The 19,883-nt window shown below is 41.8% G+C and overlaps 1 protein-coding gene and 1 long non-coding RNA gene across 2 annotated transcripts in view; both read left to right on the forward strand.

Moving 5' to 3' along the window:
- LOC144583411 (uncharacterized) overlaps window positions 1-19,883 on the forward strand; it is a 409,702-nt gene that overhangs the window by 350,143 nt on the left and 39,676 nt on the right. The gene's annotated exons all lie outside the window — the stretch shown is intronic.
- Window positions 1,296-18,178, forward strand: LOC144583725 (vomeronasal type-2 receptor 26-like). Its single transcript, XM_078378233.1, has 3 exons — window positions 1,296-1,610; window positions 12,888-13,011; window positions 13,249-18,178. Exons 1-3 carry the CDS (start codon window positions 1,296-1,298, stop codon window positions 14,181-14,183), a joined length of 1,374 nt encoding a protein of 457 aa, XP_078234359.1. The 3' UTR covers window positions 14,184-18,178.

Raw genomic sequence — 19,883 nt, forward strand, 5'->3', positions numbered from 1 at the left:
TCAAATCCCATGAGGAAAACGAAAGCCTGCATTTTGAAGAAGAAAAAAAGGGGGAAAACTTCTCTCATAATATAAAAAACACTGTCCAAACAACTCAAACCATCTCAGACTCATAATCTGGGCGAAAGACGGTCTGTCAGCCTAGGTCCTTCAGTGTCATTTCCTAGGACTGATAGAGTTTGTTATTGGTTACTGTGGAAAATCATTCATGGGGTCCGATGGGGACTTGTCTAGATCTTTGTCAGCAGCACTGCTTCTCCTCCTACAACACTGGTGCTCCAGCCAGTGTTTCAGCTACTCAATGGGTGATTGGCAGCCAGGAACCCAGATGCCTTCAGATGTTCATCCTTCAAATGAGGTTATGATTGGTGGATTTGTTTCCGTAATGCTTGGCAGCTTCTTCACGGAGACATTTAAGAAACACCCACAATCTTTCAGGACTGGTTAGTAAGTAGATCTTAGGCTCTCTCTCTCTCTCTTTGTTGTTAAGAAATGTGACGTTGATTCAGGTATTCTTCATACAAACTAATATTTCACCTGCATTCCTACAGAAATAGAACTGTCAGAACACAGAGGTGAAAGCTGGTCCTCATTAAAATTTGGTCTCAGTCCTTTGCCTGTTCTCTCAAAGAGGCTTTGGAGCGGGGTTATTTTCATCATCAAGGGAAGGATAACAAAGGGGTCTTCCACTGGGCATCAGTTACAGTTTGGAACTGGTAAAAATACTTTGGATCCTTTCTGGATGGGCAATGTATCATCCATATATTCAGAGTTCTCATTTTTCAGTGGACTTTTCAATTCATTCTGTTTTGCCATTCAAAGATTATATATAATATATGATTGCATGTCATAAAACACCTTTTCAGTGCACTACATTGCACTACATTGCATTCCTGTCCCATTTTTGGCCACCATCAGAGTTTGGAAATAATTCTCTGTACATTTTTCTGTCCATGGGAAGAAGATATTCATCCTAATCTGCCTGTACCATGTCATCAAGATATATATAGGGACATTGGCTCCTAAGTGATTTTATTAACTCTTTTCAGGCAGAGATAATTGAATAGGAGGTTCGATTGCTCAGTGAAATGTATAGGTGCATATCAACTTTAAATTGAATTGAAAGAGTTCAGAAACATATTAGAAAAAATATTCTCCTTTAGTTTAATGACTCACAAAACAAGGGAAAGTATGGAGGTTAGAAGAAGAATGGGGGACATTCAAATTGATTCCACAAAGCAGCCAATTGCAACAGACTCTGTATCACTTTGGATTCTTTGAGGTCACCATGTAAGATGATTTTGAACTATCTTTGCAGTGTGATCCCTAAAAATTACCAGCAAGTCTTGGCCTTTACTTTTGCCATCCATGAGATCAAGAAGAATTCTAAACTGTTACCCAATGTCACCTTGGATTACAAGATTTATGAAAATTACTTTGATTCCTGGATCGCCACTGACAATACTCTGGATCTTCTGTTCGGGAAGAAAGGAAACCCCCTCAATTACAACTGTGAAAGGAAGGAGGAGCTCTTGGCGGTCGTTGGTGGGCTCACCTCCCAAAATTCCATGCAGATGGCCCATGTTTTAAGCACCTACAACATACCACAGGTATCGAAATGTAATGATTTAAGGATATATGGAGTTGATCTTTGGTATATGTGTTGCAGAAGCACAATGATCACTCTGTCATGGTGCTGAGTTACCATGGAGGGGAAGCTTTGTTTTCCCACTTGGAGAGCAGCGTTGCTGTTCTTTACACCGCTTTTCAAGGGGAGGAGGGATGGAGCTTTTAAGAAGCCCTTGGTCCCTCCAGCTCAAGCCTCTTTGCTGTTTTGCAAGCGAAGAGGCGAGCCCTGCAGCCAAGCGAGGAAGCCGTTTCATTTTCCCGGCACGAGGCTGCTTCTCCCATCCAGGATTTGGGTTGCGCTGCTGCTCTTCCCAGCTGGTTTCTATTTCATCAGTTTTTAAAAGTTCTTTCTTGTATAACTTTAGCGTTTGTTCCTTAAGCGGAGGAGGAGGCTGAAGATCGCAGCACCCCACCCCACCTCTCTTTGCTTCATTCATAAGCTTAATTTAATTTACACATTGGGTTTTGCAAGGGATGAGGAGGTGAGATCACAACCCCCTCCCTCCTCTGTTTTCATGTGTTGGGAATGGAGAGTGATTATAGTGAGGATGAGCATGTAAGGCAGACCACGGCAAAATGCGTCCTGCGGACAGTTTTGAACATCAAAACCATTTATAGCTTTTTGTCTAAAGTTGGTTGCTTATCTTTAACATACCACAGAAAACCTCTTTAGTATCTGTGAAGATTAACAAGTTTAAAACAAAAACTATCATAATATCAGTGTTTCATTTTATTTTTAAGTATAGTTGGTTCGGCCCCCGAACACACTTCAGATTTTTCATGTGCCCCCCCCATAGAAATTAATTGCCCACCCCTGATGTAAGGGGGAGTGTTTTGGCTATTTTACACTTACTGTTTGAACTGCTCCTCTTTTGTGGTCTCATTAACTATTTTAAAAAGAGAGAGGGAGAAAGAGAGGGAGAGAAAAGAGAGAAAAAAAGGGGGTATTGGAATTTTGTTTAAAGATTATAGTAGTAATTAAACAACTGGTAATGAATAAGGAGCCAAGTTTAATTGGTTTTCCATCCACGAGGCTGCTTTTTAGGCTTCAGCAGTGCTACTTAGCTGGTGCTATTTCTCTGTTTTCATTCATTACTTCCTTGTTGTAAAGTGTCTTTGATGGTTTAAATGTAGAGTTCCTTGCTTAAGGGGGAAAGGAAGTTGAAGGTAGCACTCCCCCCGCCCCACCTTTTCTTTACTTACTTTACTTACTTTAGTTACTATTGCTTATTTATATATTGGACTTTACGGGGGGGGGAGAGTTTAAGATTGCACCCCCTTTCCCCTTTCCTTTTTTCACGTGCTTGGAAGGACTGTGTTTTTTTCAGGGGACTAGCATTTGAGACCAGTCCTCTGTCCTTTACCATTGATGCTGAGATGGGTGGCACTTGAAATGGGAGGCATGCTTGAGCCTCTGATAGAATCAACTGTGTCTGTGCCTTTCCTAGCACCATTCACCGGGCGGCTGAATTGCCTCCAGACAGTGTGGCCATCCCAGCCAGGGTGTTTTTGCAGCTGATTCTGCACCTATACAACACATTTATAACTTGGAAGGGACTCAGCCTTGGTCAATCCACCAGTTTTTTTCTCTCTCCACTAAATGCCAGTTTATTGCCTAATAGTTTTGGCATTAGGGATTTTAGGGGCTGACGGAGCGCTTTAGGGCCAAGTGAAAGGCATGACATTGAAGTCATCTATGTTTCGTTCTGGAATTTTGTCCAATAATGTCAGCTGAGAGCTGACATCTGGGCCAATCCTGCCGTCCTTGGCGTTCACACGGCTGTGTGAAGGCATCACATAACAAGTGTTTGGTGCTCACACAGTGGTGTGGAGGCATCACCCTCAAGCGATGGAGGGCGGCCTCATGGCCGATGGCACGAAGTAACACTGAAGTCCCCATGACATTTCCTCCTTAGAGATAATGCCAATATTAGGAGCCCTAGGGCTGGGGACAGATATTTGGCCAATTTTGCCATCATGATTTGGGTGTCTACATGGCTGTGGTCCTTGTGGAGAATACCCTCATAAAATCTCAGAGGGTTATGTGACTGGTGAGCCTTCGTGTTTCATTGTTCGATTATATCCTTGAGTGGATTGCCATACACTTGGCATAAGTGGTGAGCTGGTCCCATCAACAGATCGACCGGTTCAGGGCATTGGATCAGGAGGCTTGGGCTCAACTAGAGATATTGCCGTAAGAGGCATGAAGCATTGGAGGAGTGAAGCCAGCTGAGCAGGAAGTTTTTCTCACTCCTAGTTCCCAGGGCAGCAGTGAAGCTGCTTGTGAAGAACTTTTTGCATTTTGATATGAAATAGGCTCGGGTGGAATATGGCCTATGGCACCAACCCTATATCACCAATAACAAAGAAACAAACAAACAGTTTCAAGTAGGTCAGGTTTGAGAGGAGATTTAAAAGGGAGAATTTGAAGTCAAATTAATTAAAGCTGTGACACTTTGTGCAATTTGTGGGATGTTTAGAATTGTGAGCTGTTAAGGGCATGAAGAGTTGGGTGCATCTACACAATTACCTTTTTGGGGATCACATTAAATACTACAGTGGTACCTCTACTTACGAACTTAATCCGTTCTGGAACGGTGTCCGTAAACTGAAACGTTCGTAAGTAGAAGCACCATTTCCCGTAGGAATGCATTGAAAACTGATTAATCCATTCCGTCCAAAGAAAAAAAATCACCACAAAAAAAAAAGAAAAAAAAAGAAAAAGAAGAAGAAGAAGAAAATAAAATAAACCGAGGAAGTACCATGCTGGGACTGCCAAAAAAAACCCCACCAAAAAACAAACAAATCCAAAAATAGACATTGGAGCAAGTCTCACGATGGGACTGCAAAAGAAAACTCACCAAAAAACAAAACAACACAGAAACATACCCCCCCAGCCCAAACCTACCCTCCAAAACCCACCCAGAAGAACATTTTTAAAAGGAAAAAGCAGCACCTGGCCAGTCTGAAGCCTCTGTGGAGGCTTTCTGGGCTTCCAAAGCTGCCCTGACCACCGCACCGGGTGCCAGCTTCCCGGGCTTCCAAAGCACAAACACCCGACCACTTCTCCTTCCTCCTCCTGCCCCACTGCTGCAAGCCCCGTCCAGGGCCTTCGGCAGTGCTTACTCATGAGTAGACCGGCGCTTTGGCGGCGCTGCAAGCACGAGAGGCTGAGCCTCCCTTTGCCTAACCGTTGGGGTGAAAGAGCTACAAAGAAGCAGCCTCTTTGCCACCAACGGTTAGCAAATTTAAATTTCCCGCCCTTTTCCCCTGCCTTTTCCTGTGCGTACCTTGATGCTCCGGCCGCAAGTAGAGGCAAAATTTTGCGGGTGGAGCTGTTCGTATCTTGAAATGTTCATACCTAGGGACATTTGTAGGTATTCAGCAATCGAACAGGCTGCCGGATAGTAAATTGGTGGACCTTAGGATTCGAATTTGGAATTTGTTACAACATACTAAAGTTACGCTAAGGGAGCTACAGGAGGTGAATACCCTCACATCAAAGTTCGAGGGTTATAAGACTGTTGTTGCTGGTGTTACGCTGCACTATTTGACGGGAGATGAGCTGTGCTTGGGGGCAGAGTTTCAAGTTCTCTCCGATGCTGCCTGGTCATCGGGATGCATATTAGCTGGAGGCTGATGGTGTGCTGGCCTGTGGCCAATGGAACAGAATGATTCCAAAGTCACCTGCAATGTTTGATGTGACAATACAGTGGACCCTCTACTTATGGAATTAATCCGTATTGGAATGGTGGCTGCAGGTCAAAAAGTCTGTAGGTTGAGTCTCCATTGACCTACAATGCATTGAAAACCGATTAATCACATAACCGGCTGTTTTTGTTCCATTTTTGTTCCATTTTTTTTTTCAGTCTGTAGGTCGATTCTCCAGCTGCAAGTCGAACCTAAATTTTGCGGCCAGAGAAGTCTGTAACTTGAAAAGTCCAGCCGTCTGTAAGTTGAGGGTCCACTGTATGGCAGTACTCCATGCAGTGAATACCCTCACATCGAAATTGCAGAGGGTTATAAGACTGTTGCGGGCCTTACTCTGCGCTATTTGACGGGAGATGAGCTCTGCTTGGGGGCAGAGTTTCAAGTTCATTCAGCTGCTGCTGGGTCATCGGTGTATGGCATTTATGTTAGAGGCCGATTGTGTGCAGGTTTGTCGCCAATGGAATGGAGTGACTCCAAAGTCACCCGCCATCTTGGGCCAATTCAGCAGTCACCTTTGGTGTGACAATATGGCAGTAGTACATGTAGTGAACACCCTCGTGTCAAAATCACCGAGAGTCATGCGACCGCTGAGAACCTTTTATGCTGTGCTGTTTGGTGCATAATATCATGTTCCAGGCTTGTCATGTGCCTGGTAGAAGAATGAGCTGGCTGACGCCCTGTCCCATCAATAGATCGACTGTTTCAGGGTGTTTGCTCCGGAAGCTCAAGCTCATCCACAGACATTGCCTCAAGAAGTATGGAGCATTGGAGGAGTGAAGCAGAAAAGGACGATCAATTTAGCAATCGCTCCCAGTACCAGGTGCAGCTATGCAACTACATGTGAGGAATTTTACTTTTGCAGTGCAGAAACCATAGGTAGACCATGGCGTATAACAGTTGACCACTTGCTAGTATGGAGTTCATCTCCATCGGAAAGGTTTGGCTCCCCATTTAGGGAAGATGTCTGCCCTCGCTTTCTACGCAAAGGCACACGGTTGTCCTGAACCTGCCAGAGTTTTCAGAGTCATAATGATGACTGAGGGTTGAAGCAAGGAAAGGGGGTAGGCGAGATGATAAGCGCACAACAATGCCCCCTAAATTTCTTGTTCCGGGACCAGTCTGGAAAGGGCCAAGTTGTAAGCTTGGGCATTTGTTCTGTAAAAGAAATTTGCCTGGTTAGGGCCATTTAGGAATTTGTCCAAGATAATTCAGGTGATGATTTATTTCACCATAAAGATGGCTCGCCCTTCACAAGATATCAGTTTTGGACGGTTACTTCCCATGTTATGGTCTAATAACATACCATGTTTGGTCTGGGGGGCGCTGATTGCAATACTAGGTGTATCAACTGTGTAAAGCATGACATCAGTTGTGAAGTTAGCTGAGCCATTAGGGCTAGCCTTAGATCGGTGACACAGCATCCTGACATACAGGCCACCAACGAGAACTGTATAGAAGTGATGGTTTTCACTTATCGGACTTGAGAATGGGCCCCCTTTTCCTCAAGGGTCTACTAGGGGGCCTTTGAGTCAAAATTTCAGCTTGGATGGTGGGTTTGGGGTATATAAATAACCCCAGGCCTTGGCAGGTAGTACGAAGAGAAGAGTTGGAGGGAGTTCTTGGTGAACACATGATGCGAGAATTATGCCATCTCTCTGTCAGGTGAAGCCAGTTGGGCTTCAGATGAAAGGTGGATTTCCATAGTGGGACCTCCTGGCCAGCAGCCCACTTAGGGCCACGAGACTCAGTGGGCTGAGAAGGTGGGGGTACCCTTAGCCCAGAGCACCTGAATGTGTGTTGTACAATGGACAGCACGATTCAGAAATAGGAGCTGCCCCTGCTCTATGAATGGTCCAGATGTATAGGCTACTCCGGATTGAGAAGTACAGTGGTGCCTCGCATAACGAGCACACTGTTTAATGACGAGTTCGCATAGCGATCTATTTTTGGGATCGCTAATGCGATCGCATTGCGATGTTTTAAATGGTAAAACATCGCATTGCGATGATCAGTAAGCGTTTCACTTACCGATCTTCGCATTGCGATGTTCTTAGAACAGCTGATTGGCGGTTCCAAAATGGCCGCTGGGTGCCCAAAATGGCCACCGCAAACATTTTCACGCAGTTTCCTCGCTTACTGAGGCGGCGACAATGGTGGCGCTATGGAGGATCTTTGCATAACAGTGAGTTTGGGCCCCATAGGAACGCATTAAACGAAATTTAATGCATTCCTATGGGGTTTTGAATTCCGTTTAGCGATGTTTCCGGATAGCGACGATTAATCCAGAACAGATTAACGTCGCTATGCAAGGCACCACTGTATGTTGCACTACGGTCAGGCCCCCTTGTAGTTGGGCGACTAGTTTAAACAGATAATAAAGGTCTGGCCCAAATTTTAACCCCACAACCTGTGTCTCACCTATTTATTTCCGGGCTGGGGGAGCAAAGGGTATGCATCTGGAAAAGAATCAATATATTTTTGGAGAGAAATGGGGCGGTATGAAATATGATTAAAATGTAGATTTTAACTAGTCCTAAGGGTGGACAGGGGTGATAATTATGGTTTTGTTTAGTTTAAGTTGATTTGATGGTTGTTCTGGGTTTTTCGGGCTCTTTGGCCGTATTCTGAAGGTTGTTCTTCCTGACGTTTCGCCAGTCTCTGTGGCCATCATCTTCAGAGGACAGCAATCTGTGCTCTGGTGTAGTTGGCTTGTAAGGTCTATAGACACTGGGAGACACCAGAAGACATAGTTTCAAAATCCTCCTTTAATCCTATAAAATTGTTCTTTGAGATTATACAGAAACACACAGAAACCATCATTTCAAATCCTTGTTTGATGATGGAAACACAGTTATGCTGGCAGTGGTAACTTCTTAAAAACCCTATTAAGGTTGCCAGAAGTTTCTTGACAACACGTAACAACAAAAATTGGGGTGAGGTCAGGTAATGTTGGAAAAAGTTAAGAAGGGTTTCTTAGTTTAAAATATATTGTATGCTTTTCAAATAGGTTAGCTATGGCTTTTTTGAAGAAGCCCTGAGTGACAACATTCAGTTCCCCTTCTTGTATCGGATGACCCCCAACGAAGAACCACAGCATGTGGGAATTGTTTCCCTACTCCAGTATTTTGGATGGAACTGGGTTGGCCTCATGGTTCCGGACGATGACAATGGAGAAACCTTCCTTAGAACTTTGACACCAAAGATGTTTGAGAGTCATATTTGCATGGCTTGGACCCTGATGATCCCTAGAGTATCTGTGCACTTACCGAATAAACTACTAGTTCAAAAACTGGAACCCATTCTGTACAGTTTCCGACTGATTGAAATCAATGTGGTTCTTGTGCATGGAGACAAACAGTCTTTGGAGGCATTATACCTCACTCTATTCTACTTTGAACTGTATGAGAAACAACCACAAAGCAGGGTGTGGGTGACGACGGCTCAGTGGGATTACACATCTTTACCGACTGGGATAAAACTGACCTCAGAGTCACTCAATGGAACGTTGTCATTTGCCCTCCACACAAATGTGGTGCCAGGATTTCAGGACTTTCTGGAGAACATCAATCCATTTCACTCAAACATTCATTTCATTCAAATGTTCTGGTTGACAGTATTCCTCTGCTCATTCCCAATGCATCACCTGCATTTTCAAGACGCAAACAACTGCACTGGGCAGGAGAAGCTTGCAGGTCTTCCTGGATCTGTCTTTGAAATGGGAATGACTGGCCACAGCTACAGTGTCTACAATGCTGTTTATTTTGTAGCACATGCCTTGCACGCCATTTATTCCTGGGGAGCCCAACAGAAAGGAAGGAGAGATGGAGACAAGCAGGATCCTTGTAATATTCATCCATGGCAGGTAATTACATGAAAAAAATAAGCTTAGGATCATGTAAAAAGCCAGGTAGAGCAAAAAGCGGTAGGCCTTCCAGTTTGGGAAGCAGGAGAGAAAAGCGAGGTCTTGTCTCATTACTCAATGGGGAGAGAAATGTCTCTTAAGATGGCCCCGATGTTCATGAAAAAATCCAACATTATTCTAGAAAGTCTAAAGCTGAGGGCTATCACTGCTTAGTGATGAATGGAGTGATAAATGAGTTCACCAATTCACATTTATTGGCCATCCATTTCATGTTTTCTGTGCTTTTCAGAAATGCTGGCCTTTCATTCTCCCAAGACTCAGAAAACATTTTTCACACTTCAGTACATCACCCATTGTGCTTTGGCTGGAACATTTCTGAATGTTCAGACTGTACAGAGCTTTGACATGTTTCTCTCTGACTAAAACTGTCAACCTTTTCTTCCTTCTCCAATTCAGCTTCACTCATTTCTGAAAACTCTCCACTTCAACAATAATGCTGGGGAAGAAATATTTTTGGATGAGAAGGGGGGGCTGGCAGCTGGGTTTGATATCATCAACTTCTTCATCTTTCCCAACGGGTCCTCCCAGAAAGTCCGGGTTGGACACATGGACCCCCTGGTGCTTGAAGGCAAACAATTCACTATAAATGGAAGTGCCATTGTGTGGAATCAGAAGTTTCATCAGGTGGGGATGCTGAGACTTTAAATTGATTTAGCTGTACCTATTTAGACTGAAAGGTATCACCTGCATTGTGTTTCACAGGGAAAGGAGCTTGTGTGGCCAAATATTTCTCTCAGGATCATGGTGTGATCCATTAGCCTTGAAATACCTGGGGATTTACAGAGAATGATGCCTCCCCCAAACTCAAAAATAGCTGCCTACCACAGTACTGTAGTAAATATTGTTGTCATCTCTGTACTATCCCTCACCCTGTTCTATGCTGAACCTGCCACTTTGGGGGAGCCATAGGAGTGTTTAGGCAACTGTGATGCTGACATTAAAATTACAATTGTTCTGTGTTCAGGTGAGAAGTGATAATAAGATAAAAAATTAGTTAGATTTTGTAACTTTCCTTCCCCCACCCCTCTGTTTGCGAATGGTAGAGGCAGAAGAAGAGATCCGGTATTCCATCTTGACTGTTGACATTGATGTCAACTGCGTTCATGGTTCTCTTGCTAATTAAAGCTTGGTCTTCTTTTTCCTGCTAGGTATTGCAACCAATATCAGGCTTTTCCTATGTGAGAGAATCCAGGTTAAGGGGATCCCGCCCAGCCACAATATTCTATTTTTACAGAGTTAAGCGGATTCAGGAGAGCCAGTTATAGTGACATCTACTGTATGAAATCAGTCTGGCACTGGTGCATTCCAAAACCCCTGTCACCCAGACTTGTCAGTGCTTCCAGGGAATCCAACAAAGCTAAGCACAATGAACCAGTGCCTCCACCTTGCAAGGTAGAGTGCCACCATACGCAGAAAAACTCTTGGTGTCTGGTCAAGGCAAGACCTGGTTTGAGTACCAAAAATCTTCTGTGCAAACAATCTAGACAGTTGGTTGGAGATATTTTAAGATTTTATTAAAAACAATAGAAAGATAAGAAGACAAGAAAAAATGAAAAGATTTCAAACAGGTTTCAAAAGGCAATTGTAGCCCAAATAAAAGTCCAGTAAATAAATGAAAATAAATAGTGTATGAGATAATGCTATGGCAATCAAGAAAACACAACAGAAAATAACAAAGTTAGACTAATCTACATAATATTCACACAGAATCAAATTTGTCTTGCTGTTTTTCTGTGTAAATAAAATAAAATAAATTAAAAAAAATACTCTGAAGGATATATAAAATGCATCCTCCCAGGTACTGCAGAGCAGGACAGCAAATGAGCATAGCATTTCCTGAGAGATCTGCTCAGCCAACTGAAACAACATCTTGATCATATTTTATACATTAAATGTCCCATTCCAGATGGTCTGCCAATCATTCTTGAAGTTCCCTTGAAAGTACACAAAGACAAGAATATTTTCTGTCCTTCCCTTTTACACAGCTCAAATCATCTCTCAATTAGTGCAGTACCAAAGAACAAGCTGACTTTGCATTGGAGGTTTTCCTCACAAGAGATAAGCTGCATGTTTTACTCCCTCCTTCTGCCTGGGCCGATACTGATTGCCACATTCTCAACCAGCTTTTCCCAGACACTCACAGAGAAGACTGATTTTCCAAGATGGATTCTACGTTCCCACAATTTCTCAGATTCTTCACATTCGGACATATTGAATCATGGACACAAAAGCAAATATCTCACAATCCTTATTATGAATCCTTATCTTTCTCACACAAATTTGTACAATTTGAAGAAGTAGGAATGTCTTTCATTAATCAAGAAATAGATTTCTTAAAATTATTTGTCCAACCTTTTCCAAATTTTGCGCAGATTGCAGACAGTTTAAAACTAAACTATCTGCAACCACTTTGCCAAATATAACTCTCAATCAAGAACCTCTTGAAAGTTATAGCCTGCTGTTTGGAACAGAATGCTGATTTGACTCATGATGCAATACCAGAGATGCCCTAATACCTATGATTCAGTGGCAGAAATTTAAGTTTGATCTCTGTAATTCTTTTGATGAGCCATGGTTTATAGGCCAATAGTGGTGATTTCATCACTATCCTTTGCATTAGTTTAAAGTTTTCTATTGGAGATAAACCAAATGCATAGCATGGCCTCAGAGGACACAAAATATAGCAGAATGTTTAGAAAGACAGAAACAAACATTTCTTTTCTTATTTATTAGAAAAGAGAATTAAACTGAAATAATGGAGCATTATTCAGGGTAACGGCATAATATGGTGGGTTTTTTTTAAGGCAAATTGAACCTAGATATAAGGTTGGGGTAAACAAATAGTACACATTAAACAAGTATTAGATATATATTGCTATAGACAGGATAGAAAATATGGATATAGAAATGGCTAAACCATTATACAAAGAAAATCTATATAAAATGCTCTAGCTAATTTCTATTAGGTGTTAAGAGCTTACTCAGTTATTATTGGTATAAATTACAAAGTTTGTCGGATAAATCATCTCAAATTATATAGATATGGAACTGGAATTACTTTTATTATGTTATTAGCGGATTTTGAAAACACTGTATACTATGACAGTAATATTGGGATAATAGCCAGTATTGTATACTAAAATTCATACATGAATGGTTTGAATGATCAAAAGATGTGTGGAATTTGGGGGGATAATTGGGAAGACACCAAGACGCAAAACAAATAATTGTAAGCAACCCATGTAACATAATGTTTGATCAGCATGAACCAAATGTAGATAGATTGAAAAACTTATAAAATGTATGTAAAGAGAAGAGAACTTGTTTTTAATATGGACTCAAACTTGAGGCTACCAAAGACTTGGAGTCAGACTTGGGACTTAGAAGCAAAGACTCAAGCTGGAACTTCAGATCTGGAACTAAAATCTTGCCAACATCCCTGCACATTCATGTCTGAAAATCGCAACTACTAGTCTTACCAACATTGTAACTCTATATGACTATAGCTAATGTTTGTGGCAGTGATGGTGTGTGTCCCCAACTAGAAGCTCAAAAGCATCTGTAAAGCTTGGTCATTCATAACCAAATGTGGCACATCTGCTTCACTCATCTTTCTCGTTACAAGGTGCCCAGTTCCACTTGTGTTGAGAGCTGCTATCCTGGGCAGAGCATGGCCGTCCAACAAGGGAAGCAAGTATGCTGCTATGATTGTGTGGAATGCCCTGAAGGGATGATTTCAACACAGATGGGTAAGCGTAGGTTCTCAGAGTTTCTTATACAAAAACCCATCAGTTGAAGGTGTCTCTCCCTCTTCTCATGATACCAGGCTATGAACACATTTCCTGAAACAAAAGAGAGAAACACCATAACATAAATCAATGTTACTCTTCAAAAACTGAATAGAAGTTCATGTTTCTTTGCATCCTTATCAGTCAATTGAAGATGGATGTAAAAATTCTTGTGTATTCTCTTTCTTCATTTTCCAGATGCAGATCAATGTGAGCCCTGCCCTGAAGACCACTATCCAAACCAGAACAAAAATTGGTGTATTGGTAAAAGGTTAAGCTACCTGTCTTACGGTGAACCATTGGGAGCACTTCTGGTATCTTTCACTCTCTTCCTTAGTGGGAACACAGTTGTGGTGATGGGAATATTCCTTTTCTACCGCCGCACTCCCATTGTCAAGGCCAATAACTGGGGAATCACCTGTGCTCTCCTCTCCTCTCTGCTCCTCTGTTTTCTCTGTTCCTTCCTCTTCATTGGGTGGCCTGGGAAGGTGACCTGCCTCCTGAGACAGATGGTGTTTGGCATCATCTTTTCTGTGTCAGTGGCTTGTGTTTTAGCCAAAACCTTGACTGTGATTTTGGCCTTTATGGCCACCAAGCCTGGAAGCCAGATGAGGAGATGGCTTGGGAACAGACTTGCTCTGTCAGTCATCATCTTCCCCTCCCTGATTCAAACTGCCATCTGCATGGTATGGTTGGCCACTTCTCCCCCATTTCCAGAATCTGACATGCATTCCCAGAGTGACACCATCACAGTTCAATGCAACCAAGGTTCCGATCTCATGTTCTACCTTGTCCTGAGCTTCATGTGGCTGTTGGCCGTCATCAGTTTCACAGTGGCTTTCTTTGCCCGGAAGTTGCCCAACTCATTCAATGAAGCCAAGCTGATCACATTCAGCATGTTGGTCTTCTGCAGCATATGGGCATCTTTTGTGCCAGCCTACCTTGGCACCAAAGGGAAATACACAGTGGCTGTGGAGGTCTTCTCCATTTTGACCTCTAGTGGTGGGTTGCTGGGTTGCTTCTTCTTCCCTAAATGCTACATTATGATATTGAGGCCTGAAGTAAACACCCGAGAGCAATTAGTAAGAAAAAGAAGTGGTGGTATTTTGGGGTTCAGGAAAACCAATTTATGAGTACGCAGCTAAGAAGGAATTACAATACTTTCAGAATACTTGACCAAGACATTCAATAATTGTCTTAAGCCTACATTTTTGACAAAACAATATAACTCAACACCTATGTAGTTCAATTTCTTGCTCAAAACATTACTTGAAAAAAATGTGTACATTGAGAAAACTGTGTAAAAATAAATGTATAATTTTGTTTGTATGCTTGCTATGTTCTTCAGTTTTGGGTTCAGGAATACCAATTTATGAATATGCAGCTAAGAATAAAAAATAGTTGTGTACAAATTCTTGGGGAGAAAAGGTGAGATTAGTTTCTAGTCTATAATTTATCAATTTATTAATTTAAACTATTTTCACCCTGCTTTTCTGCTTAAAAAGACCCAAGGTGGCTTACATTGTTAAAAGAAAATCTTTAAGGCTAAATACAGTAATATTGAAAAGGATCAAACTGAAAAATGGCAAAGAAAAGCAACCCCCAAAAGACATTCAAAGGAGTAATGCACAAATGTCCATTAAAAAACCCCACGCAGGCATCCAATCACTAAGGGAAAGCCTGTCTGAGGAGAAAGGTCTTTGTTTGTGGAAGGACAGGAAAGATGGACCCACCTAGCCTCCTGTGGGAGGGTGTTCTAGAAACTGGGAACAGTGATAGAGAAGGACCTCTTCTGTGTTCCCACCAAACACACCTTTAAAGGTAGTGGGGCCGAGAGGAAGGCATCTCCTGATGATCTTAATAACCTAGCTGGCTCATAAACAGCAGTGTGGTCCTTGAGATAGCTTTGACCCAAGCCATTTAGGGCTTTAAGGGTTTGAAGTTGCATTTTGAATTTATTTATTTATTTATTCATTTATTTATTCTACTTATACCCTGAAAAGGGTCAGCATAAGTCAGAATTGGCTTGACAGCACATTGATGATGATGATGATGATGATGATGATACAACTCAATTAGTGTCAGGCACTTCTAGAATAAAAGGAAATACAGTCAATATAAAAGGATATAACCATAAGAGTTCACCAGTGATAAACAAAAAATACTCAAAATATCATCTAATAAATATGACATAATGCCTAAAAGCTAAACCTACACTATGGCAGGACAGATGGCATGAATGTGTTGTGACTCGAGGGAGAATGTCCTTAAAAGCTTCTGTGAGCAAACTTGTCTTCATCATCCTCTCGAAAGCTGGGTGGGAGAGGGCCTGGCACAGCTCCGCTGGATGCCCATTCCCTAAGGATAGTGCCTCCATGGTGCCCAGAAATGGTGCCCTAACAGGGGACACCAGAAGAAGAAAAATGGGGACAGACTCCAAGGATCGAGCAACCAGAATGAGCAAACAGGGAGATTTTAGAGGAGGCCAAACGGGAGATCCTTAGAAATTTTTTGGCACAATTCAGTGTTAGTGAACTATGTTTCCTGCATCCTTCCTGATAAAGGGAAGGGTGCTCATAGGGTAACGGAAAAAAGGTAAAATGGGAATAGAGGTTATGGAGGAAAGAGGCCTTTCTGTGTTGGTGAGCTGCAACGTGTTTGCAATGCTTGTCTTCATGCCTGGGGAAAACACAGTGTACACATAGAGCAAGTGCAAACTGGTTGCATGGATTTCAGAAAAATGAAAGAACTAGAACAGCAAGTGGCTGAACATAAAGATGTAAGGGAAGCTTGTATCTGGCAATTTTTGTCATGAGTTTTTTTTTTACATGCATTTTTCTGCATTAGTGATGAGCACAAGCCACTGGCTCAGAAGCTTGCGTTGGTTCGTTCTTTGCGTTTGGTGCTTCCCAGCCCCACCTTCTCCAGTGTGCCCCCACTCAGAGGCAGCACCCCTGCCCTGCCTCCTCTGGGCATGGTCTCTGAGTGGTCTTCCAACAGAGGAGGCATGGCTGGGAAGTGTGGAACACCTTTTGGCCAAAGGATTTTTTTTGGTCTACCATTAGATAATTGGTTATGTATTTCTCAGTAATGTTACTTCTGCTGGCCCCTTTTTTCCCTTCAAAAATGAATTGACATGTTTCCTACAAAGTAAAGTGATAAAAGGAGAATATTTAAAAACTTTTATCTGTCTGTCTTGAACCCTTCATTTAGCCCTGAACACAATCTTTGCAACAGACTCGTTTCCTTGTCTGGACACATGTGCTTTGTCTAGAGTGGCAAACTCTCAACATAGATGGAACTGGGTGTCCCCTGAAGCATAGCCACGGGGAAGTTATTATGGGTGTAAATTCTCTTTTTTCAGTGCATCAAAGATGGTTTCTGACTTTCATCAAAACCAAAACCAATTCACAAGAAGGAAACTCAGGCAGTTTACTTATTTGTATAATTCCAGCTTTGTGGTTCTCAAATTATTATATATTATAATTGTAAAGACAATACAGATGCAGAGTTTTTAACTACACTCACACAAATAATCCTATTAGCAGATTATCAAAGGGACAAAAATTGTCTTCCACCCAAAAGGCATGTAGTCTGTCCTCCCAATATTCACTCTCAACCCACCACAGCACTACTAGTGGACATTTCACTAAAATTATGTGCTCATCTAAGTTACATTTGTTTCCATAGAAGCCTTTTGAGTGGTCGAAAGACCAGATATGAACCGTGACCTCCTGTTGTGCCGATCCGTGCCCATCTCTAAGGGTCACGCTTCAGATTTCTGTGACATTGGCTTTTATCCACTACTGCTAGAATTCTTTGAACTTTGGCCATGTATAAACCATTTGATCATGGATTTTTCTGTGTTGTGATTTTTTAAAGGTGTAGAATTATTTAATGCAGCAGCAGGAGTCACTACTACTATTCCTGTTGCTTCGGTGATGCTCCTTGGGCCGATGGGGCCTTGAAAAATAATGATGTAACCCATGTCTGATCTATGAAGAAAGAGACTGCCTGAGAACAAAACTATATGGCATAAATTCTTAAGGACAGGGTAAATTTAAAAAATGTAACTTTGCCAATGAGGTTTACTGTCTAACTCCTCTCTGCTATGCCTAACAGAAGATAAATCCACCCTTTCCTTGCCCCAGCATTACTACACCTTCAAGGGTGGTTCCCTGCACATTCCACCCAGCTGAACAGAATCGGATCATCTGATTCAGGGCCACGTAAACTGAAGTGTTTCTTGTAGCCTATGACTGATAGGGAGTATTTGTAAGGTATACGACACCCATTGGGGATCTATTGTCAGTAGACTATGAAAAGAACTGAACAGGTGTAGCTGGTAGAATAAATTTCTCCACCACTCTGTAGATCTCTTTGGAGAGATTGTGGAAGAAATGCTGGGGCACAAGAAGTTGCAGCAGGGAGGAGGAGAGGAAGCAAAACTCCATCGCTAAAGCAATGAATGAAATGTACAGAAGCTTATTACAGATATAAGCAAAGAAAAATCATGATGCTATTTAACAAGAAAACACAGGTACATTTGGGAGATTGGCGTCTGTGACCTATAACCAAGGGAAAAGGTGTTCAACCTGAGAATAGCCATGGAAGGGCAAAGCTGGGTTGATCAGTTTCTGTGGCAGAAATCCAGTTTGTCACCACATGATGTGAAGTTATGCAGGTATAATTTTGCCAGGCATAACAGCCAGACAACACAGATCATGCAATTGTGCTATCTATTGTGTGATTCTGTGAACAGCACTGCAGGTATAAAGCTGAGTTATGCCTGCATAGCCATGCAACAGGAATGCAGCTATGAGTATAAAAAGGAATTAAAGGACTGGAAAATGATAGGACAGTCACAATTTCAAGATTGCTAAAGAGTTAGCTATCATCTTCAGAAAGACCTATGTGAAAAGCAACATCAATTATTGATACAGTACCATTTCTAAAATATAGTCTTGCCTTACATCATATGAAGGAACAACTTTGCGGAACAATTTAAAAATAACAACAACTACTACTACTCTACTACTACTACTACTACTACTACTACTACTACTACTACTACTACTACCACCACCACCACCACCACCACCACCAAGTTTCTGGAACAATTTAAAAATAACAACAACAATAATAACAATAATAACATTAACAACAAAAACTAAACAACAAAAAAACAAAAACAAAAAACGCAGCAGCAGCAGCAGCAGCAGCAGCAGCAGCAGCAGCAGCAGCAGCAGCAGCAACAACAACAACAACAACAACAACAACAACAACAACAACAATAATAATAATAATAATAATAATAATAATAATAATAATAATAATAATAATAATAATAATAATAATAATAATAATAATAATAATAATAATAATAATAATAATAATAATAATAATAATAATAATAATAAATCCCTAGTCCCAGTGTGAAATCTTTTCTTCTTCTTTGGTAATTGTTGCTGAATATTAGTTTCTGTTTATGACTTTGGGAAGCAGAGAGCTTAAGACTCTGGGAACTTGTGATCCTAAGGCCCACAGAGATTCCTGGGAAAGTCTCAGGTCCTCTGGCTTCTGGGACTGAACTCGAAGAGGAGCAGTGGCCATTTATCTACTTTGGAAGGCTAGTCGTAGACTTGACAAACTACCTAAGCACAACTAGCAGTGGCGAGAGGGGGCATTGTGTGGGTTTTGCACAGCCGCCTGCCCTTGAAGGACCTCCAATTCACTTTTAGGGTTCCCAATTCAGCAGCAACCCACTCCTAGAAATTCCAGGGTCAAAATTTGAGACCAGGGAGTAGATCCTCGCAATATCCCAGAGGCAAGACAGAGAAAGGCTGGGAGAAATTTCTGAGGTGGTTGATTGTGGAAATACAGGGACACCAAATGACTCGATGGGCTCAAGAACATACATTTCATACCTCTTCCCTCAAGTCCCTTTCTCTTCCTTGCTCCTTACTTTTTAGGACAACAATCCCATTGAGATTTCAGCAAAATTTCCGAAGACCTGGAATCAGAAACAATGATCTCTTGGTGTTCTCTGTGTATTTCAACCAGGTGCAACATTACAACCCTAGGAATTTGTGTGTACAGCTGGCGTGTTGAACTGCAAACAATAAAATCTTGAAAAAATATAAAAATAAACACTTCACATTTCCACTACTTGGTTCCTGTTTAGGACTATATAGGCCTTTCGACCAGAAATGGCTCTTTTTATGTTTGGATTGGTGACCTTGGCCCAGAATAATGGACAATGTTCAGCAGCAAAATTCATGTTTTGCTAAGCAGAATGCACCAACTTGAATTGGCAGAAAACCTCTCCTCTCTCTCCCCCCCCCTCTCCCTCTCCCTCTCTCTTTAAAACACAGGTTGCATTGGAGGGAGAGTGTTTTGTGAGTTCTCCAATCATTCTTGCTACTCTTGATCAACCAGGGGCCTGACTCAGCTGAAAGTAGTTGTCAAGGAGCTTGAGCAGGATACAAAGTGAGCTTACACGCACAAAGATTGAGCCTCCTTCTTCCACTTGGAACAAGTCTTGTTGAATTCAGAAACTCCAAATTAATTGTTGGGAGGCTCCTTTCTCCCTCTTCAGTTTCTTACAAACTTTCCAAACTCCAAAATAATGCAGGCTTCACTGTCAGATTAAAAAAAAAAACACTGGCACATATTATGAGTCTTGATTATTTTCCTGGCAATTTAAATTGCTGTTTCGTGATGCTGCTCATCAAATCCCCATGGAAAAACAGAAGCCTATGAGGTTGGTTTTTTTTAAAAAAAGATCAAAAACACCCTGTTTCCACTTCAAAATATTTACCTCACTCTATAAA

Source organism: Pogona vitticeps, chromosome 6 (assembly GCF_051106095.1).
Source record: "Pogona vitticeps strain Pit_001003342236 chromosome 6, PviZW2.1, whole genome shotgun sequence".
Lineage (NCBI taxonomy): Eukaryota > Metazoa > Chordata > Lepidosauria > Squamata > Agamidae > Pogona > Pogona vitticeps.